General features: G+C 41.1%; 2 protein-coding genes across 5 annotated transcripts in view; one reads left to right on the forward strand and one right to left on the reverse strand.

Annotated features, from left to right (window-relative positions):
• Nucleotides 1–6683, forward strand: part of LOC120571901 (potassium voltage-gated channel subfamily KQT member 4) — a 51716-nt gene extending 45033 nt beyond the window's left edge. For all 4 annotated transcript variants that reach the window (XM_039821030.1, XM_039821031.1, XM_039821033.1 and 1 more), the window contains 3 exons: nucleotides 3218–3349; nucleotides 3445–3583; nucleotides 4023–6683. In XM_039821030.1, coding sequence (XP_039676964.1) covers nucleotides 3218–3349; nucleotides 3445–3583; nucleotides 4023–4226 — 475 coding nt within the window. In that variant the 3' untranslated portion in view covers nucleotides 4227–6683. The remainder of the gene's footprint in view (nucleotides 1–3217; nucleotides 3350–3444; nucleotides 3584–4022) is intronic.
• A 2409-nt stretch (nucleotides 6684–9092) lies between these two features.
• cfap300 (cilia and flagella associated protein 300) lies at nucleotides 9093–12242 on the reverse strand. Its single transcript, XM_039820679.1, has 7 exons — nucleotides 12005–12242; nucleotides 11799–11880; nucleotides 11497–11566; nucleotides 11209–11366; nucleotides 10949–11121; nucleotides 10783–10849; nucleotides 9093–9562 (listed from the first exon to the last, which is right to left on the reverse strand). The coding sequence occupies exons 1-7, from the start codon at nucleotides 12112–12114 to the stop codon at nucleotides 9431–9433; spliced, it is 792 nt and encodes a 263-aa protein (XP_039676613.1). The 5' UTR covers nucleotides 12115–12242; the 3' UTR covers nucleotides 9093–9430.
• Nucleotides 12243–23518: the final 11276 nt, after the last annotated feature.

Consider the following 23518-nt stretch of genomic DNA (forward strand, 5'->3'; position numbering starts at 1 on the left):
CACACACACACACATACACACACACTCGCAGAGTAACAGTGTAGAGTTTTTCACTGATGGTGGCAGAAAAAAACTAAAATTGCTAGCAAACATCTGGTGTTGGGGTCAGGCTGGTCTCCAGAGAGGTTTGATTAGAATGGATTAGATCGACTCTCTTTCCGGTCCCTGATGTCAGCGTTGTTCACTCGCAGTGTTTCTCATAGTAGCATGATGCTGTATGTGTGCTTCCATATGCTCTTTGTGAAGCTCTTGAATTAAGTTAATGTGCCTGGGAATAAACGCTGTGTTGGGCATCCTGGTGGCCTAGTTAGTTAAAGATGCATACCGTATAATCACATCATCAACAGTGTTGTCTTCGATTCTACTGTTGTTGCATGTATGAGTGGAGATATTGTCTCCTAATCTTTATACTTTTTGAATAATCCATTCTGGTTATGATTATTACAATAATTTAATAAATAAGTACATAGTCACTGTTAGATAAACAGCAGGTAGATATTTTCCGGTCTGGGGATGCAGCATGATATACTGTATTTATCATGCTGCTATATTGATATACATTTATATCATTATCATACTTATAGGGTATTATATGACCTCTCCTCAGGTTTTCATTTGACTCAGCAGATAGCTCTGGCCTCAGCTGCTCTGTGCTGCAGACAATAGAAGAGAGGGAATTCCTATAGATAGTGCAGGTGTGTAAACAGCAGGTGCTTCACTGCGTTAACACACACACACACACATGCAGCAGCAGCCTTGGCGAGTTTTGTTATTGATGTTTGTGAATCACAGAATTTCGCAGCGGGCCTGGGTGCTGAGACTTCACTTTAGAGAGGCACATGTGGTTTATCAGTGCCTGGCTGCTGATAAATGAGTACAGTGTCCTGTTTATGTACGGAGGGAGAAGAAGAGGATCATGGGAAAGCAAGGCTTGATAGCTCTCTGTGCTCTCTCTCTACTGTGACTTCTCTCACGCACAAATCAAATACTGTACGAAACACACAATTTCTGCATGTTCGCAGTCTTGGATGAAGCTCCGTCTTTATTAAATAAATAGTTTGGACATGCTTACGATTTATAACAATTTGATCTTTAGTCATCAGTTTTTGTAGCGTTTCAGCTGTAATATTTTTAAACTCTTATAATGTTTACGCAGTATATTTCTCTGTAAGAATGATTAAATACACATACTGTAGCTTGTGCGCTAGCTTGTGTAGGTAGGTAGTCGTATCTGGCAAAGAATCTGACTCGCCCCCGCAGTGGCTCGCTCCACCTAGGATTAGTGTCAGCATAAGTCATTTTTAAGTCACAGATTAGACCTTCCCATTGGAGACTATCAGGGATTCACCTTTGCTGAATTGCAAAAATATTTGCACTAGCTATGCAAGCATTTTGGGGAACAGACGACACTTCCTGTCCCTTCAATCCTCTGTGTTTTTATGTCTCAACTTCCTTACATTAGGAAGCTATAATATCTTTCAGTGAGCCGTGCCAGCTGTACTGTACCACTGCCAGTGACTGTTGCACCATAGGTAGATGTTTTCTGGGGGGAGACAGGGGCCATACTCAAACCTGACCATGTATTTATTATGGAAGCCATTTCATCAACTGAGAAGGGGAGTCAGCATTTCGAAGAAACCCTTGGAGGGTCCCCCCCCCCCTCCTCAACCCAAGCTTTTCTTTTACCCACACCTGAGACCCACCCTGGCAAAAAATCTGCATGTACCTGCAAAATAAGAAAAGACCGCCTGCAAAAATACCCCAAATGCAGGAGTCATCAAGAACAGAGTGCTGCGTGAGGGGGAAGAGTGCGCTGACGGCTGCTATGGCACCAGTTGTAGACCACCACTCCTCCTTTCGCTTCTCTTCTCCTTCCCTCACACCTTCTCCTTCCCTTTGTTGCAGCATCACAAAACTGTACGCTGTATGTGGTGTATGTGGCTGCTGAAAGTGCAAGTGCTGCAGACCTGAAACCAACCCCTCTCTTAAGTTCAGATTTCACTTGCTCCCGCTAAGCCCACGTGTGTAGTTGTGTTAGTGTGGACAGTCTTCTGACTATGAGTGTGTGTAAGTGTATGCATTTGTGACATTATATTTTTGCATGTGTATATGGTTGTTTACACAGATGTGTGTGTGTGTGTGTGTGTGTGTGTGTGTGTTTGCGTGCGTGCGTGTGTGCGTGTGAAGTTTTCTCAGAACAGCTGAGTGTTTCTGATCCTCTGCCTCTCAGACCTTTGATGTGATTTCTTTTTTTCCTCCTGTGAAGGCAAGTGAGAGTATTATAGTGGACTTAGGTGTCTGGGTGTGTGAGATAGGAATCCTCGTTAAAAACAAATCCCCGTCTTCCCCAGCTTGACTTGTAGCGCAATCCATCACAGGGTGAGATGACAGCTTGAGTGTGTACATTTTGTCTCGCTTACATTTGGCGTTTCCGGTCCTTCTGCGGAGCCAGCATCTCTGAGCAGCCTATCGCGTAAGTGATAAGAAGGAAATTGAATGACTCAACCAACACAGAAAGCCACACACACACACACACACACTTAAAATTTCCTTCGCTCCCTTCCCATTATCTCTTGCAAATCTTCCAGCATGACGCCCAACTAGACCAACTCAGGCAGAGGATGTTGTCAGTCATGTGTTCACCGGGTGCAGTGGTGCTGGGTCAACATTCCTCCGTGTGATTCCCCCACATTGGGATGTGGCTGGTGATGTGTGCAACCTGGAACTAAGAGTAGCTGTGGTCCACCAGTGACACAAGAGCAGGAGCAGGGGATGCTCTGATAGAGGTGTCTGTGTGTGTGTGTGTGTGTGTGTGTGTGTGTGTGTGTGTGTGTGTGTGTGTGTGTGTGTGTGTGTGTGTGTGTGTGTGTGTGTGTGTGTGTGTGTGTGTGTGTGTGTTACCTATTACTATGTGAGATTTGTGCTAATTGCTGAAACGGCAAGTACTGATAAGCAAATGTCTCTGGGAAATGTTGTCGTCATCACAATATATCCACATGGTTAAGACTGTTATCTTTATGGGGCTGTTTGTGAATGATAAGGTCACTCTTACTGTAATTAATCTTGTTATTCTCAGGGTGTCCCGCATCGTTTGATAGCTGTCCTGCCCCTGCATTTTTCCAAAGGTTTATTGTACGTCCATATATGTGGGTGTGCAGTGTGAGGCCCTTTAAAGGTGCTCGGAGGAGTGATAACAGTGTTTGGTGTGTTTGTATAGGATATTAAAGTTCCTTGTGGCCAAGAGGAAGTTTAAGGAGACACTGCGTCCGTATGATGTGAAGGACGTCATAGAGCAGTACTCTGCTGGACACCTGGACATGCTGGGCCGTATCAAGAGCCTGCAGATGCGGTAGGTTACTTCAATAAAAAGAGTTTAGAAAACCTCTGGCTTATAAGTCTAAGTCTTTATCATATTTATGGTAATCTGTTGTTTTTATGTGAAAGGGTGGACCAGATAATTGGGCGAGGAAACGTTCAGCCCGATAAGAAAGCGCGCTCTGAAAAGGGAGAGAAGACGCCGCCAGAACTGGACCCACTGGATGAGCTAAGCATGATGGGACGTGTAGTCAAGGTGGAGAAACAGGTAATAGAGGAAGTGTTTAATTTATATAGCTTGTGTGGAACTGTGTTTTTTGTTTAACATATGAATCAGTTATACGTCAATGGATTGCTTTCATTTACTCTTGTAGATCGAAAAGAAAAACTGCCACTAAAAAGTACAGGAAGTGCAGTGAACTGAGAGCAGGAAATGATGTAATTTAGCATTTATGAGATGAAGTCCATGTTAAACTAACAGTAGGCTTTCTTTCATCAGTTTTTCTTTTCTGCAGCTTACAAGAGAATTTGACAGCTAATGGCTAAGACTCATGAGATATGTTGTTTTCCAATGCTAACAAATGACGTTGTGTTCCAATGTTAGTATACTCATTTAATGGAATAGAACATGGAAAGAAAACTCCAGAAATATCTCATTAGAAAGGCAAATAATAAGAAGCTTGACACATTAATGTGTGTTTGTTCAGGTACAGTCTATAGAGAACAAGCTGGACCTCTTGCTCAGCTTCTACTCCCAGTGCCTAAAGAAAGGCTCGTCTCACTTCACCCTGTCTTCCCTCCTGGACCCCGACCTGACATCTGACTACCACAGCCCCACGGACCAAAGAGACCTCTCCCCCTCCGCCAACACACTCAACATCTCTGAGAGCGGCAACTTGGAATCACAGTGAGCTGAGAAGTCTCTGGACTGTCCGAACACAGACACACAACCCTACAGTATGTCTTCCGGCGGCTGAGTCCTCACTTTAAGCAGCCCAACCTTAATGTCATCAATCATTTAATTTCTGTCCGGGATGATTTGCACCGTTCCATCTTAAATCTGCACCCTCACCATTTTTTTTTCCTGAACTGAATGCGTTTCCAGAGCTGATACAGACGGAGGCCACCGGATGGCTCCACCAAGGAGCCTCAGCCAAAGCTGCTCACCGCACACGCCTCTCATCCCACTAGATGGAGATGGAGAGAGGGATGAACAACTAGAACTTGACTACTGAACTACTTTCACCCACTCACATCATGCTATGTATCTATGCCTCCCTTAAAGCTTCCACTGTACATCACCAGACTGAATTTTTGTAAATCTTTGGAGAAATCTTGTCCCCCCCCTCATCATAATTTTTTTTCTTGCTTGGCTGCTTGAATCAACTGACTGAAAGTTTGCTGACTCACTTGACATAAACAGTGCAGCAAGTGCCATGCAAGTCATTTGTTGAGTACCTTAGGATGGCTGTGGTGAATTTAATGGTTCCTACCTGCAAATTTCGCACTACCAGAGAAACGATTACGCACCGAAGGAGCCGTCGACACAGAAATAATCTGCTCCCTCAGACCTGGACGGGCAAACTGGGCTGACAGCCACCTCGCCAAAGCACTGAAACTCTACGGTACACCTTCCTACCCAAAGAAGGGAGTTTTAAATGTGTAAATCCTGTTATATTTGCCCAGACTTGTCACGTGAAAACAGAGCTGGAAGAATGTCTTGGAGTGACTGATATATACTGTACTTTGTTGTTTGTTTTCATCTCCATTCCTTCTCTCAGACATTCTGTCTCCAACAAGCCCACTTGCAAAAAAAACAACATTATTCCCTGTTTGGCTGGCATTCAAGTGAGGAATGTTCCTACTTATTTAGGATTTAATAGAGCCAAAATGTCCTTAATCCCTTCTTTGCAATGTTTCAAAGGTGACTTTATCTCCTTGAGTATTTTAGTAACCTAATTTTGTGTTTTTAAACATGCCCTTTAAACCTCTCTGTCTTGCAGCCCACCCCCTCCCAGACATGCATGTTACTGTAGATAAAACCTCACTGATCCTCAGTCAGAAGTTAGACATTTATGTCACATTTTTCTGCACTGCTACTCATCACGCAGATCTAGCCTTAGGTCAAGTTCACCATGTCAGCTGGTCAGCCTTTCTTACAGGAGGATAGTTTTCACTCTTACAGTCATCAGATGGCATGCAATCTTTCAGTTAGTAGCTATGGAGATGATGTAGAAATCTTTTCGGCCAGTTTTTAACAATGAAAAGCCTGTAAGCGTATGGGTCTAACCAGGGACGTGCACAGACATTTGGAGGGGCCATTGCTCTAACATAGAATTATTAGAATCTGAATAAAGTAACTTATACAGTATACTGCACTTTTCACGGCTAAAAAACTGAACACTGACACTAGTGCTGCCAGTCATCCTTTAGACTGTGGCTGCACTCAATGATTGTGGTTGAGATAACTAATGTTATGATTTGGCACCATAAATAATATTTATGTGTATATATATAATAATATATATATTATAAAGAACAATTACAACATGACCATGACTAGTAAAAGTATTTTCAACTCACTCAACTGCAACTTTTGATATACATAAAATAATAACTAATTCACAATGATATACACGGCACAGACACAATTTACTGTGTATTTATTATTAAATGAAACATTTGTTTTAATGAATTATTGTCCTACTCCAACTTAAAGAAAATGCTTCTGATAAAATAGGCCAACTTCACATTAAATGAATAATGTAGGATGGTTGCTTGACATTATCAAATGCTTCTCTCACAGCCACAGGCCAGTTTTAATCCAACTCTGCAAAGTTGCAGATCTTTGAGCTGCTTCATTGAGCTCTTTCTCTCTCTTCTTCAATCGTCTTTGTTGTGAAGGCATACTTAAGCACACAAAACTAACATTAGGCTATCATTTTTCAAATGCAAATTTTATTACATTAACCAATTGGGACATTAATCTAATAACAAAATAAGGCGCCTTTCACTTTCACTAACGTCACATCTGATTGTTGGTTAAAAACTCACGTAACAAATTGACTGTAAACAACGTATAAGCTAGCATGATTCAAGAGCCCAAACCATCACATCTGAGCCTCTCTCTTCTCTACAATGTAACGGACTTAACGGAGCTACGCTAGCCTGCTGCTGCAACCTGGCTGTCATTAGCTTTAGTTGATAATGTAGCATTTTACGTTACTATAGCTAAGGCAATGCTGCGCAACATGATACAAATGTTACAAGCTGAAGCTGCATATTATTCATAAGCTCATTGGATTTTCCCCTCAGGAGGGCTTGTCTTTCCCTCTTTCATTTGCGGTGCTCCGTGTGTGAGAATATTAACAAAGAGAAAATAGTATGAACTGGGGGGTCGTTGCGGGTTGGATGATATAACCGATTAAAAAACAACAACAAAAAAAAAAAAAAAAAAAAAAAAAAAAAAAAAAAAAAATTTATTTAATTTTTTTCGGCTGTTTCACCAGAGGGGCAGCTAAGCCAATCAGGGCAAACGGGCAGTTGCCCGGGCAACAATAGCCCGTACCTGTGCACGTCCCTGGGTCTAACGCAGGAATTCCAGGCCATTATCCTCATGAATGCACGTGTCACTTCAGTGACAGCTTCACTACAGACAGACAGGGTGCAGGGTTGGCACCCATAGGTGTTACTGACTTATTCTTGCCTCTCCTCTGTCTTTTCTGGTTCTTTCTTGGAGATGTTTGATACACAGTTAACACTCTGTGGACAAAACTGGAGAGTGCAAAAATGCACACACACACACACACACACACACACGCGCAAACACACACACACACACATACACACAAATACACAAAATTAAAGCATTTCCTTTACTTAAATACTTTGGCACTTGATAAATATAACACAGTTTTGTTGTCTTTTTATCTTTGTTATGCATTCATTTTGTGTAACCCATAATGGCAAAATTCAGTTTTTTTTTAATTATTTTGGTTGTCAAAGTGAATGTAGAATTTAAATGAATATATTTAATTCAGTTATGTATATGATTTTTAAATAGATGTAGCATTTGTTGTCAAGTTGAATCATGGATGACACAACTGTAACTACACACAGCTGATTAGGTTCACACTCAGCACCTCGCAGAGCTCATATGTATATTTTTTTAACGTCATCAGATAATTGCTGCCAGCTTCAACAAAGAAAACATTCGGCATACTGTATGGCCAGTGAAAACAGTTCTTCTGTCCCTGCAAGTGATTCATGTATTTGTTCCAGTCAAACCAGTTGACTCAGGTGCTCCACTTTTCCATTCAAGCCAAGCCTAGACTTTAAACAGTGAATGTACTTCCTTGGTTGGTCTATTTATGATCTGATGCCATGAGGAATAAAATGGCACTTCAGAGCTTGCTTCAATTTTTGCATTCATTTCATAGAGAAATGCCAGCTACCTTTATTCTTAGGCCTACACTATAGCAAAGATTTATTAGAAACATTATTAGACTGAACAGTCATCCGGAATGTTGAGCTTCATGTACATGTGAACCCCTGTATTGCATGTTGTTGTTAGTGGTGGCTCCAGCATTGGAAAAACAAAATGTTGAGTCAAGACATGAGAGGAAATGACCTGTGCCTTTGATGTCCTCGTTCTGTAACTGATATGGTGCGGCTTTCTGTCTCAAATTTAAATATTTAATTCTGCTTCGAAGATGGGGTATCACATGAAGATAGCCATGCTCTTTTTGTTTGTAAAACCTTGATCTAACTAAAGAAACACCATCAAAATTGTTCTGAAAAGGTACTTTTTAGGGCATTAGTCTTTTATGACTGCTGCAACCTTGGATCTTTTCTGAGAATATTACTGTATGTTTAGCATATCATCGTAACTCAGCCAGGGCCTCGTCGCTCTGACACCCTTACTGTATTTTAACACTAGTCAGATCTGGAGGCATGGACATTTGTTTCATCACAGGAAACTCTGCAGGCATGCGTTCTTATCACAAGCATGTCACATAGAGAAGTATGGCTTCCACGCAACTACCTCTCAGGCCACTAGGGAGCACTAGACTAGAAAACCAAGTATGAGAAACAGTAACTGATTGTCTAACTGACTGAATGCTATGCATGACTCAATCTGCACGCTCTCTTTTTCACTCTGTTCTTCTTCATGACACCCAACCAACCATCCATCATTCACTGACTTGCTGTCGTTCGACATTCCAGCTCGTTGCCCTTTAACTGCTCTCTTAGGTATTGGAACTGTTGTTAAAATGAAACTGATCAAAGCAATAAGCAAAATGCGAAAGCTTACAAAGTCTTCCAATTTTAATTGATTGTAGCTACTGGTTGATGAAATATTTAGCTTATCTTATTTTCTAATCTAATGTACACCTCTATTGGTCTTTTAAAGAGATACAAAAATGTTTATCTGCTGAGGATAAAATTAGCTCACTTGACTAACTTATTAATTTATTTGTTTCAATAAAGCTCTTTGGACTGTATGTTGACTTCTCTTTTTTGTCTAAACTATTCTGATTAATCAAAACTGTGTAATGTGTGACAGTTACAGAGCGATATTCATCTCTATTGCAGGGGGTTGAAATCAGGTGGTAAAATTTAAAATATTTGGATATACCAATTAATTTATGTTCATAGAATAATGCCAAGAGTTAATATGCAAAATATGGTTTAGGTAATCCATTTATTAAGAATGTGGTAGAATTAAAAACTTTCTAAATCACAATTCAAAAGTGAAAGATGAACCAAAATCATGATCTTATCTTATGTTCAATTGCCTTGTTGAGTTTACTAACATTTAGAGTAGCTAAAATGCTAACCACAAATTATTATTACTACACTATGGGAGAACCAACAAAAGGATCAACATGGTCCATGCAGGCAGGCGCAGAGTCATTTTAATGCTGTCTAAAACATTTTATTGACATACTTTAATAGAACAAAAATAAAAATAAATCCTTCTCATTTGTTACTCAAACTTGGAATTCATTGTGTACAACAGATTTCTGGCTATGGCAGTCTGAGCTCATGTGTTTCTACATACACATGTCCACCATCTGACAAGTTCTACAGAACAACTCTCAGTTCTTCGCTGTCACAATGTGAAGTTTCCTACACCGTAGCAGTGGTAAAACAAAGTCATGTGTCGTTTGAAGGGGTCGACAATCAAATAGGCAAACGTCTGCTCCTCCTCTCGTTTACCAGGGAAACATCGTCCAGACTCATCCTACAGAGGATTAACAATACAATATTTGTGTGTAAATAATGAGGACAATTCAAGTAAGCCTCTTGTATATGCGAAGGACAGCTGTGTAATGTGCCACTCTTAATCTAATCTTTTTCGACAATTTATTGGTTGCAGTCTGTGATCAGCAATCTCTTTAAACAGAGCATCTACAAAGCACTGCAGTCATGATTCCTAAAAACTTTAAGGGTTAAATAAATCAATTTGAGTTCAATTAGCAGAATAGTTAAACATATGTTGGCAAGTAACACTGTTTGTGAACTGGATTAATACAAGTACAGATGTTAAGTTAATACATAAATGTTTACATTATAGACCTTTTTCAGGGCAGACACGTTGACATGTCATAGTAGGAAAAGCACAGGTGTATTCAAAACCATTAAAGGTCCCATGACATGGTGCTCTTTGGATGCTTTTCTATAGGCCTTAGTGTCCCCCTAATACTGTATCTGAAGTCTCTTTCCCGAAATTCAGCCTTGGTGCAGAATTACAGCCACTAGAGCCAGTCCCACAATGAGCTTTCCTTAGTATGTGCCATTTCTGTGTCTGTAGCTATTGAGGAGGAGAGAGGGCGGGGCAAGGTGGAGGGTGGGGGTGTGGCCTTGACCAACTGCCACTTTGCTCGTTTGAAAGCCATGATGTCTCTCTCTCATGGGCGGGCCAAATTCTCCGGGCGGGCAAAGCAGAGAAAGGGGAGGTAACCTTGCTCCTTATGACCTCATAAGGAGCAAGATTCCAGAACAGCTCATCTGAGCTTTCATTTTCTCAAAGGCAGAGCAGGATACCCAGGGCTCGGTTTACACCTATCACCATTTCAAGCCAATTGGGGACCATAGACAGGCTGGGGGAACGCATATTAATGTTAAAAAACCTCATAAAGTGAAATTTTCATGCCATGGGACCTTTAATGATGGCTGCATTCCACTTAGGAGAGGCCCTGGTATTGTGCATGCTGACTCACTGAAATAGCTCACTGGGACACTGGATGGAATTGAGCCATCGTTAAGGTTATCAATTTCAGCTGTGCTTTTCCTACTATGACAAGTCAAAATGTCTGCTGTGAAAAAGGTCCATTGCATTCATCATCTTACAATTGCTTTGAAAGATCAGCCAATTACAAAACCAATTTAATCCAATTACATTTTTGCACTGTTATGCATGCGGCTTAGGTGGCACAAATAGACATTCAACCAGTCACTTACATAGGCACAGACTTTGAGGACTGTGGAGACAACACTGATCTTCTTAGTCTCTGGATCCTTCTGAACACTACATGGTAAAGGGTAGAATTACAATGTTATTATTAGAGCCGGACGTATTTAATAACCTGATCAATATAATTGTTAAAGATGGTCAGATTCTGCCCACTTGATCAGATCTTTGTAGATTTGCTTTGTGGTGCTGATGTACTGGCCAATGGTGTCTTCGTACTGACAGAGCTCTCCTCCCAAACACAGGTGCTTGAAGAGGCGAAACAGAAACTCTCCTCGCTCTTCTCTCCCAACCACATAGTAGTGCTCAGAGTCCTCCTCCTGCAACATCTAGAGGAACAGAGGAAGACTTGGTATGACTCCATGTCAAATGAAATAAATAGAGACAGACGGGCTGATGGGAAAAGAAAGAGTAACCTGTCTGAGTTCATCATAGTCGGAGTAGACATCATGAAAGCATTTAACCACATGTCCAGAGGGCCTCAAGATCCCACAAGAGTAGATTGGGTCAAACAGCTCCATGGAGACCTTAGTGCATGGCACCAGCTCCACTTCGACAGACACCACTGGCTTGTCTACATCAAACACACACAAAAACACGCAAAAGTACATCCCCCTGAGATTTGACTGCAAATATTGTCTAGCAGATTAGATCAATTTCCTACTATCAGTGATGAAAGGCTTTCTGGGGGTAGCGTGACATACCAAGAGGCACCCAGGCTCCGGCCTCCATCTTTCTCAGGCTGGACATGACTTTGGGATCTCTGAAGAAACACTGCATATTACAGAGGGACATCAATAGCATTCAAATGTGATTGAACACATGAAAACACTTTATCAGAACAGACAACCAGTAATTGTTGTATTGCAGCATTACATTCCTCTCGTGCAAGACTACGTCAAACACATCAATCACAATGGGATTGAGAATGATTAAGCATCTATTTCAATTTGTCAGTGGTTTTAATGTAATTTCAGACTGGGTAGCTTATCATGATGGGTCTTACCTGTGCAAACCGTTCACTGCTGTAAGGGTAAAAGCACTGGTCAAAGCTGTAAGACTGAGCTGAAATCCTCCCCAGCATGGACCTGGAATTACCACACACATCCATTAGAAGACCATACAACCAGGAGGTAACCTGAGGAAAACCAACTGACAGAAGAAGAAGAGGTTTTCAGAGGTGTCACAGGTTAACTAAATGTCACACGTCACCATTTCGTAAACAGTTGTAAGGTGTCTCGGTCCTGTAGGAAGGAAAGCTTCTTGGAGGGAAGAGGACTAAAAGAAAATGTTTGCTCAAATGCGCATTTCTCTCCTGCCATGTTTTTACTTTTTCTTCGGTGGTTGTTGTTAGCTAGCTCGCCTACAAAAACAGTGAAGACTCACTCGTGCGCACAAAGAAGTACCAGAGTTGTAGGCGTTTACAGGCCAATCAGCGACAGGAGTGCTCACTAACAGCCAATCAGCGTCTAGTCTGGACGGTTTGTGCCGGTTACACGGAATGATAACGAAGTGGTTAGTCTTGCTTGTTTCCTCCATCTCAGAAGATTCGTGTACTTGTTGCCTAGACAACGGACGCCGGTATCCGTCAACGCTTCTTGCAGACGTCATTTTTCAGAAAGCTAACATTGACTTTATTGACTAACGTTTTAATTGTGCTTAGTTAGTGTCGTCTTTTTGTCCTGATACGTTTATTTAACTCACTGTCAATCTACCAGGGTGAATAAACGTTTACCTACAGTGGGACAGGCGACATATGTCTTCACAGCCACCAGAGAGCATCCTTGTCCTGCTTGAGAAACACACTGCTTTTACTAGCTGCACTACTGTTTAATCTGATTTGTTGTGTTATTTTCTCAGTCTGTCATACAGCAGGGTTTGTGTTGTTGTTATAATAATAATAATAATAATAATAATAATAATAATAATAATAATAATAATAATAATAATAATATGAGTGAACGGGTAATTGTTAGATATCCTGGCAAGGTGTTTTGGAGGACAATACTGTAAAGGAAATCACATTTGATCCAAGAAAATGCCTTGCTTAACAGTTCATTATTAACTTTAGAAAGAACTTTCTCAAGTTTGAATAGTTCATAGGAACAAGCAAGAAAGTGGACCTTGATTTAAGATTATTTTGACAAAAATGTATAGGCTATTAATGCTTTATTCATTAATATTATTAAGCATTTCTATCTTGATCCCCTCTCAGCCTTGCCTTCTCACCTCCCTCTCTTTTTTTTCTAACAATATCACCTCTCTGGTAGACTCCTTACATAAAAATCTTATTTTATTTATCTGAATTACTGTGCATCTGTATAATGTCTACTTCTTATCTATGCACCTCTTTGTAAAGCCCTGAGGTGAAGCACAGATGTATCTCCACATGTTTTGACTAACCTCTTGCTTTACATTTGCCTAAAATGTTCTCTTGTAAAGTGTGTTCAATCTGGCGGGAACACCTGAGCTTCAGAAACAAAAAGGTCACGGTCCCTTTCATTTGGTGGTAAAAGGGACCTTGCCCTTACATTAATAGATTTTTTTTTAACATGTGCAAAGGAAACTAACTGTTCTGCAGCATCTCACCAGTTAAGCATGATAGGCTGCACATGCTTCAGAGCTTGTAAATGTGTTTACTCTTGTCAACCTACATAGGATTTATCTTGCCCCCCCCATATCTTGTAACTCCCTAAAGATCCTGACAAATATTGTTATTCATCCTGGATCAAATACTCATTTCATTCCACATTCACAACATTCCAGGATCGTGGAGGATGTGGGCTCCCTTTGATCCACATTCCAATATAAGACGCCCAGACCCCAATATTCCCCATGAGCAGATGTCACGATAATGTAACCATGTTGTGTTGTCTCTTTAATTTCTTTGCCTTTGGGTCACTTGTCAGGTTGTAGATGTTAAAATGTATTCTTCTGCCTGATGAGACTCATGAAATGTATTATGATGTAAGACTGATAACCATAAACCCATTAGCTATACGTTTATTATGAGACTATCCTCAAATACTGATTCTAATTGGAGCAATAAACCGTATATGTAACTGTATTTAAATGTTATATTCTCATAATCAAAACAGACAGCCTGGGATAATTTTACATGTCTAGACGGTCACAAGCCTAATGCAGAGGATATATGATGGGCCATAGATGGGGCCAAATCCAGCTGTTACAGCCCAAAGGAAGTATTCAAGGAGAGAGAAAATTGTGCCAAATTGATGTTTTGATAGCGTACGGCTTTAACCTGACGTAATTGCATCAAGTCATTAAAGCAAAATTGTTATTCCTCATTGTCTGCTGATTGCTATGTGGTAATTGCACTTGATTCATGCTCATTAGATCTATCGGGATCAAAACTGAAAAACGTGGCAGGCAGGAAGGCGAGGCAGGTGAGAAGATGTAACAGCTGAGGAATGTTTACTGTCTGTGCTCATATGTTTCCATGCCAGTTATACAGATTCAATAGCAGATATTGACCCTTTTCCAAATGCTATGCCACATTTTGTTTTATTGGGAAATCATGACCTCAGTATTTCTAAAATCCTGCCTGAGTGTGAGATTTGTAATTTTATTAAACTTTGAATTCAATATCAGATTTACATGCTGAGATGCTCACATTTGCCAAGCTACTGTTTGCCTAATCAAACTATCTTGTCCTGATTTAATATAAACCTAAAAAAACTGGGCAATTGTTTCAAACATTGGGGAGGATAAGAAAAGGACATTAACAACAGCAAAGCTGCTGATGCGGTAAAAGGCTCACTCCGAATTCCCTCCCAGGAGTTGTCATCTTCAGCAAAATTGCTCATGTGAGCGACTGGACTGAAAGCTCTTCTCCTATCTCTGCATCACTCCACTCAGACCAGCACAAGAGATTATGGTCGCATATATCAATATCCATATACTCACTTGTGCCTCTGTAGTACGAACGTGTTTTTTTTACTGTAACAGTCAGATAATGGGAAAAAAGAATGAGAGGGGAAAAAAAGAAAGTCTCTGGTGATCTGAACGATAACATTATTTAGGTAAAAGAACTCTCAGGTTGAGAAGGCCTGTGGCAGCAGAGCACTCAGTCTCAGTGGTGTGTGTCCTGGTTGGTAAGTGCTACTGAATTGATTGGGTTTTAAGGCTCGATGGCATTATCTGTGCTGGATTGTCAGTCCAGGCTGTGCTTCCTATTCCCAGATGTCACTCAAACAATTAACAGGCTTATCGTGGCTCCAGTTCCCAACATCCCCACCCAGAGGAGCGTCCAGGAGGACCATTTCAAGCCATGTCATCACCTTCACCTCTATCATCATCTTCATGGGGTCAACGTTAAGTATTTGTTTCTTCCTCTTATCTTCTCACCTAATCTTCTTATGTCAAAAATAAAAGATACATAAAGCTGAGTTGCACTTGGTGAACAGATAATCTACAAAAAAATGCACAATTTAATAAAATGAATTCTTATGTCCTAATGGGTTAGGGTTAGCATTATTGTACATCTGCATAGTTAAAAAAGAAAAGTTGTATTTAGCTGAATTAATCACTCATTTAATGCACAACGTGGGGAGCTCGTCATCAACAGGTGCACGCTGTGTTTGGCTAATTGCTAAATGCTAACATGCTCATGGTGGATCTTCCTCCTGTGACTTCTGTGTTCACTGAGGAACTTTTACCTTCAGTGAGGATGACTTTGCAGTGCACAAGACTCACAGAATGACATTCACCTGCTCATCAGATAAACACTAACACACATTTACACTCCGATGGTATCGGGGGCAACTCGGGGTTCAGTGTCTTCCCCTTCAACATGGGACTTTTGTGTTGTGTTATTTTCTGATACTTCAGCATATCAAATTGTTTACAATGTTTGTTTTACTGTTTTATTTATCTTTATTGTTTAGGCTATATAATGTGTGCTTTACATACTTTGCAGCAGATATAGCTAAAAGCTAACCTTCACCTGTAGTCCCTGGGCAGAGGCCACCGGTGATGCATTGTCAGGGTTGTAGGCTAGGACCCAAATGCAGGAAGGCGAGGAGAGTGCAGCAATTTGAAATAATAGTAATTTAATAAGAACACAAAGAGACTGACAAATGTGTAAGCAGGAGTAGGTGAGAAAATCCAGAAACACAGGAACACAGAAGGAACTGGTAAAAATCCAGGAGAACAAAAACTCAGAGAAATCTAGGAACACGGAAAAACAGCTTACGCACAGGAATAGAACCACAAGGACCAACAACGAAATGCCACATGACAAAATAACAATCCACCAACAACAGACACAGAAAGCACAGGGACTAAATACACAAGTAAACGAGGGATAACAAGGAGCAGGTGACACAGGGGCTGGTGAACGGGTGAAAGACATCAGACAATCACAAAGGCAGGAAAACCAAAAGACAGGAAGTAAAACACAACAACACATAAGGGAACAGAGAGACTGCAGCAGCAGCGAAGACAGAACCCCTCTGGCGGCCGAATATGACGTCAAAGACTCTCTGGAGGCCGGCGCGAAGGCAAAACCCCTCTGGAGGCCAAGCAGGTCGGCGAAACTCTCAGGAGGCCGGTGGCGAAAGCGAAACCCCTTGGGAGACCTGGCAGGCCAGCGAAGGCTGAACTCCTGAGGGCCGGGCAGGTGAAGGGTCAGCTTGGCTAGAACCAGGCGACGGGGCAGCGGGACTGAAGACAGGCGATGGGTCAGCTGGGCTGGAGTCCGCCAACAAGGCAACAGGATCAGGAGTCGGCTGGACCACCGACAAAACACGGGGGACAGGAGTCGGCCGGACCATTGACAAAACACGGGGGGCAGGAGTCGGCCGGAGACAGGAAGTAAAACACAACAACACATAAGGGAACAGAGAGACTGCAACATAAAACAGGAACTAGGAAAACCAACAGAAAACATGAAACTAAGTAAACTAAGAAACTTGACACAGGGACTAGACGTGAAATGCGTAGGTTGAAAAGCCAAGTTTAGACCCATTGCAACCCATGAATTTTAGGCCTATATCTAAACTCCCTTTTATGGCTAAGATTCTAGAGAAAGTGGTAGCAGAGCAGCTTACTACTTTCTTAGAGATAAATAATATTTTTGACAAACATCAGTCAGGTTTCCGTAAAAAACATTCTACGGAAACTGCACTAGTTAAAGTTTCGAGTGATATTTTAATGTCAGCAGATTGTGGAAAGCATACAGTGTTAGTTTTATTGGACCTTACATCTGCCTTTGACACTATTGATCACAATATCTTGATTAATAAACTACAGGATCTATTAGGGATATCTGGATTAGCTTACCTTACCGGTAGAAGTATTAGTGTTTTTATAAATCAGATCATGTCAGATACCGCAGGTCTATTGAGTGGTGTTCCTCAGGGTTCTGTCCTGGGACCGATTCTTTTCCTTTTGTATATACTCCCTCTAGGACATATAATCGGCCAGTTTAAGGATGTTTCTTATCACTTGTATGCAGATGACATTCAGTTATACTGCTCTTTTAAGCCTACTGAGTTATATAAACTGTCATCCTTACTCAACTGTCTGAGTGGGATTAAGCAGTGGCTAAATGATAACTTTTTACTGCTGAACTCAGCTAAGACTGAAACACTAATCATTGCCCCTGAGCAGAGCGTGTCTCAGATAAAACAGCATCTCGGTGCCTTAGGCTCGTCTGTTCAGCCGAGTCTCAGGAGCTTAGGTGTTGTTTTTGATGCTGCCATGTCTCTGGAGAAACACTCGAAGCAACTTATTAAAAACAGTTTCTTTCAATTAAGGAACATTTCTAAGATAAGAGCCTTGGTGTCAAAGGCCAAATTGGAGATGATCATTCATGCATTTGTTTCGTCCCGTTTAGACTATTGTAACAGTCTTTTTATTTGTCTTGATAAGAAAGATCTTTGTCGCCTCCAGACTGTCCAGAATTCTGCGGCTAGGCTCTTAACCCACACTAGTAAAAGGGCACACATCACTCCGGTTTTAGCTTCACTTCATTGGTTACTAAATTTAGAATACACTTCAAAATTTTGGTTCTAACTTTTAGAGCCCTACAAGGTCAGGCGCCCCCATACATCTCTTACCTGATACAGCTGTGTACGTCCTCACATAGTCTGAGATCAACAGGTCAGAGATTTTTAGTTGCCCCCCCGTACACATTTTAAAACTACAGGGGACCGTTCGTTTCAAGCTTTGGCACCTAGGCTGTGGAAAGCATTGCCTCCTTCTGTACGCTGCTTGGATTCAGTGACAAATTTTAAAACTCAGTTGAAAACTCTTCTTTTTAAAGAGGCGTTTAAATAGACCATGGGGTGGTTAGGCCGGATTTATGTGTCTTAACTGTATTTCTGTTTATTTTGATTTTGATTATGTACTGTAATGTATAAATGTTGTGTATCCATCCATTTGTTGTGAAGCACTTTGTGATTTTTATCTGTGAAATGTGCTATACAAATACATTTTACTTACTTTACTTACTTACTTACTTGCTATTCTTAAGAAAAATGCCATATAATAAAGGTATTATTTGGGTATTATTATTTTGAGGAGATTCAGCTTTCTAAATGATTTGAAAATTAATATGGCAGTTCACAACCTCCTTTGGCTTGTGACCCTTTAAATATAGCAATGTCCATGCCTCATCATCACATGTCATGATGTTATGACCCTAGTGTGCACGAGTTATGAGCAGTTAAAACATTGTGGTATTTTTTTTCCTGCTCAGATTGTTATATTTAAAGGATTTTTTAGTGGGATGAACTATCCAAGATTTCACAGAAAAAACAGAATTTTATATGACAGAAATGTTTTCAGAGCTATTTGTTATATCTTCCTCCAAGTACACTCTCTTCCTTTATTTTTGCTGTGCGATAATGTATCTAAGAGATCCTGGGAATCCTAGACGAGTCCTGCAGGGACACGTCGTGGAGGTGGAATATAGAGGAGGGGGAGAAGAGACAAGAGGAATGGAGATGGAGAGGGAATAGGAAGGGGCCGCAGGTAGAAAAAGAGAGATAAGATGGTTGATGTGGCTGTGTTTGATAAAATCTGTAGAGTGTCGGCTCTGTGTCTGCTCACCATACTGTGCCTCTTAACCAAATGCTGCCAGCTCTATCAACAAAGGGTCAGAGGTCAGGACCATTACATGTAGTGGCTGGCGCATGGGTTTAGACTAATGGCTCTTAACAAGCTCAAAAACGCAACATATGTTTGCTTCCACTCTTCAGTCATCACAAGATCATGTGTTTTGTTCAATGGCACCATGGTTTCTGCTCTAGCGAGAGAATATAAAATTGCTGGTTGTTTTTCAGTAAAAAAACTAATTATGAAATGAATGAAAGTAAGTAATAATAAGTAACCCATAATTTCTGGAAAGAAAGCAGCATAAATGAATAACATCCGCAAATCACCTAACTTTAGTTACAGTATGAGTAACAAAATGATTTGAAATGCGACTTACCTTTATATTTATGCTAGATTGCACTGGGAATAAACTCAAACTCTAAAATGCTTTGTTCAGGTGTCCATATATTGTATCACATAAAAACTGAAATATAATTTTGAATAATTAAACGCAAACTGAGGCTTGTTTTTATTAGCACACTGTTGTAGCTATTATCTTGAAAGAGTCCAAACACCAACTGTACATGAGTAAAGCATAGACTGTATAAAAAAAGGGCTAAAGTGAAGTTGTTGTGTTTGGCGACCAATGAGGGGACATAAATCTAAATATTTCACTTTGGATAAAATGATTTGCTGATAAATGTCATATGATTCGTCCCTAATGAAGAGAGAAGTAGGGATAGATGAAGAAGTAGTCTAGTTTGTTAACATGATTTTCCATTTAAAAACATGTGATGCAACTGCATTTTACATGAAATTCATTTCACATTTCACACAACACTTTCTATTAATATCGTTCGGGCTCAGAGTCCATGACTTTCACCCTCTTGACATTTGTGAGACAACCTAAACACTCTCCTCATCCTGCTTCTTGACACTTCTGTTTAGCCCACTTCTGTCCTAGTCTCCATGGTAACGGTCCATGTACGGCTGCCTGATATGGAACATGATGCTGGATTTTCCGCAGGCGTCCAGGAATGTAATATCAAGTCTTTGCCAGCCTGTTGTCCCCTCTGAAGGAGACAATCCTGCTCCTGTGACACTGACTGGTAAACAACAAGGGGTTTGCTCATACAGTCCCGGTCTTCTGCCCCCACACATGCACGTTTGGTCATGCATGTGTGTGTATGCTTACTTAGTGCACTCACACACACTTCCTGTAGCCAATGAGTCCCATTGCCTCTGAACACAAACCACTGAGGCCAGAAAGTAAATTGTAAACAACTTGCTGAACTAAAAGAGTTGTGGGAGAAAGAAGAAATCAAGTTACCAGATATGGCTAATATTGACTTAAAATAACACTCCAAGCCATTTAAAAAATGTGAATCTACCAGCATAAACAAACTAAATTGTTCCAAACATGATATATTTCTTCAGTCTCAATTCCCTGTGGAGATCAGTAGATTTCTTGTCTAACAGTTGTGCAAGTTGAGACAGGATAAACCGATGATGAACAAAGGAAAGGAGAGGTGAGGAGTGCTGCTGCCCCCCCCCGATCCTCACCGCTGGCCATCTGAACTGCAGTCTGCTCAAATTAAAACTGCTCCATAGGGCCAAACCTGCCTCCACTTGGAAAAGTTACTTTTGAAGAAATCGAGCTGCATACGAGTCATCCTCCAATTAATCATACTGCTTAACACTTGATGGGACAGTATTCTAAAATAAAGTGTATAAAGTGACTCAGCACATTTAGACACTAACATGAGTTGTCGTCATGAATGGTATTTTGTGAATAGCATTTTGTGTTCTTTATATATGATGATATTTATGGTCTATGGCTTTAGCACAAATGTGGCATGGGATAGGTGAAAGGCCCAGTCACAGTAGCACAGTGAAATATGAATAAAGTTCATTATTATTATTATTATTATTATATGTCCACTTGTCATTGTGAAATAGCTGCTGCTAAAGGCTTGGTGACATTTAAGGACTATGGCAGGGCTAATTGGTGAACTGCTGTAGCTGACGAGCTATCAGTAGTCCCTTGTTAGCTTGGTCACTAATGTGACAATATGTTCACACAGTTTATGGAAACGTATTTGTATTTTTACCATCGATTCCTCTGCCTCATTGCTGTCTCTGCAAACCATTCCTCCTTTTTGGAGCAGGACTTGCAAATTTTCACCAAAGTTGAACTCGACACAGAAAAATTGTAAAGATTTACTTTACCCCCACAAGCAGATGCACCAATCTTAGTGATTCTATTAAAATTAATTGATTTTGGCACACAATATTGGAGTTTTAAATACTGGTGTGACTATGAAGTGGACCACAAAACAGGCCTATTGGATGTATTATGCTCTATTAGGAGAGATTAGGACCTTTAGTGGCTGGATGGATGGGAAAGTGCAGCGGTAACAGGTCTTGAGTGAGGGTGTTAAGACCATCACAGCTGAGTCAGTCCCTGTGGGGATGGAGAGATGGATGGATGGAGGGCCTGGGTGGTTGAAGCAACACCTGATGCCTCCTCTTGTCTTTTTTTTTTTTTTTTTTAAAGTGAACAGATGACATCATAGTCAAGGGAGATGGTGTGCATTGTAGGGAGAATTTATGCGGCGCTTTTCCTCTCTTCTCCCAGCAGATTCACAAATCTTAAATCTGGCCAGATCCTCATACAAGTGTTTTCCCTCTCTGTCCAATGTTACACCCTTTTGGAATCTTGTTATTACTTCAGATGTGGTGACTTCGACACAGTTTATTATTATGGCACTTGCATGCAAATAACTCTCACACACCAGAGATGTGTATCTGCACCTGACTGATACAAAAGAATCAAAGCAACAAGCCTTTGCATGTCACATACTGTAACTTCTACTTGTGGCAACAAAATGCTGGAGATCTCACTTAATTAGGTGTGTGTGTGTGTGTGTGTGTGTGTGTGTGTGTGTGTGTGTGTGTGTGTGTGTGTGTGTTTTAGGAAAGCTTATGCATGATGTTGGGTACGGTAAGGGGGTAATGCTAACACTTTAATCTTATAACAAAGTAATTAATTAATTATTTTACCATCTGTGTCTTTGCTATACTTACTGTAGTCTCGCATTGCCAGACATTCCTCCACAGCGCTGCGTAGGAGGGTCTGGCTAGTCCACACAGCATTCCGGGATGGGAGAAAAACCTGCTCTGGTTTATTGGCATTTCTTTAAACAAATCACAATCGTCTTGGGCGGTGCTAATCGCCAGACGGAGCAACGGTGCCTCTACAAAATAGTTTTGGTGGAACGTGTACGTTCAAAGGTTGTTTTAGTCGTGCAACAGAAAACTCTACAGATAGTCTAGCTAGCTGTCTGGATTTACCCTGCAGAGATCTGAGGAGCAGTTAACCATAGTCCTCATAAATCGACCGGAGTTTAAAATACCAACACAAAGAAAGCGGAAGGTAACAGACATCCGATGGAGGGACATTTGGCGGAATTTCCGAAGTGAAACATCTTCAATTCAAACTACACTGACTGTGGGACAGGTGTTTTGTCTCTGAGATGTGCAGAACAAAAGCAAATGTCGATTCCCCTCACAGGTTTGGGAGTGTTTTACTCAACATGAGAAGGAATTTGAGCCTGAAACCGACCTGAACAAGAGGATTATAGAGAGAAAGGGGACTAGCATAGCTATATCTCATATTCCACCCTGTAAAGTTGTTTGTTTTAGGGTTATTTTGTTTGAGGAATGTAGCCTTCAAACAAAAGTACATTGACTGCTCTCAAAAACAAAACAAGTGCCACAATTCCAGCTGCAGGGAAGAGAGAACAAACTGTACAATGAAAATCCTGATAGTCTCCCAAATGTAGTATGTTCTTCTCATCAACACGAACATGTGGGTGTGTTTTCATACAACTGCTGCTAACTGTGTCAGAAACATCTAGAAAGATTGTTGATGCACTTTGCACTCTACCACGTCTGTGTCGCCAGGACTTTCATCCTTGTTTACTATGAGCTGCACTCGTCCTGCATGTTCCTGGAACAGAACACGCACCAGAGAGATGGAGGTGGATATGTGTCCACTCCTCCAAGGGGTTAGGAGAGGAGACCTCCACCCTGACGCGGTGCAGCTGGGATTCCCGGCCTCGCTGCGTGGCGTCATGGGAGGATTGTGATGCAATGATCGGGAGAAAGAGAAAGATTGTTCCTCAGGGTGTGTGTGTGTGTGTGTGTGTGTGTGTGTGTGTGTGTGTGTGTGTGTGTGTGTGTGTGTGTGTGAGTGTGAGTGTTTGTGTGTCTGGCCCACGCCATGTTCCTGTCAGGTCCAATCTCAATGATAGATTATTCTTCCTGAAGTTCCCTTATTAAACACATTTAAAGCCCATTGATACAAATACATCTGTAAGTGCAGACAACTGTCTTTTTGTGTGCATGTCAGTGTGTGTATGTGTTGCTTCTCCCTAGAGCGCACCCGCTTAGGGTTCTTTGTGTATGGATAGGCTCTATTGTTACCATGTGTGTCCTCAGCCTCCACAGTTCGGTCTATTTTCGGGGAAATGATCTCATAAACAGAAGCACTGCTGATCTGATATATGGTTCCCTTTTTCTGCTGCTGCCCTGAAGAATTAAGTGTCACGGTTAAACATCTGGAGGGCTTGTTAAGGCCTGAGTCAGGGTAGGTTGGGCAGA

Source organism: Perca fluviatilis, chromosome 13, assembly GCF_010015445.1.
Source record: "Perca fluviatilis chromosome 13, GENO_Pfluv_1.0, whole genome shotgun sequence".
Lineage (NCBI taxonomy): Eukaryota > Metazoa > Chordata > Actinopteri > Perciformes > Percidae > Perca > Perca fluviatilis.

Excerpts from the sequence above, each read along its gene's own strand:
- cfap300 (XM_039820679.1), bottom strand. The coding sequence starts at position 12,114 with ATGGCAGGAGAGAAATGCGCATTTGAGCAAACATTTTCTTTTAGTCCT. Across the intron at positions 11,881-12,004 it reads TTACAACTGTTTACGAAATG|GTCCATGCTGGGGAGGATTT; the intron begins GTGACGTGTGAC and ends TGGTAATTCCAG. Across the intron at positions 11,567-11,798 it reads GCAGTGAACGGTTTGCACAG|TGTTTCTTCAGAGATCCCAA; the intron begins GTAAGACCCATC and ends TGTAATATGCAG.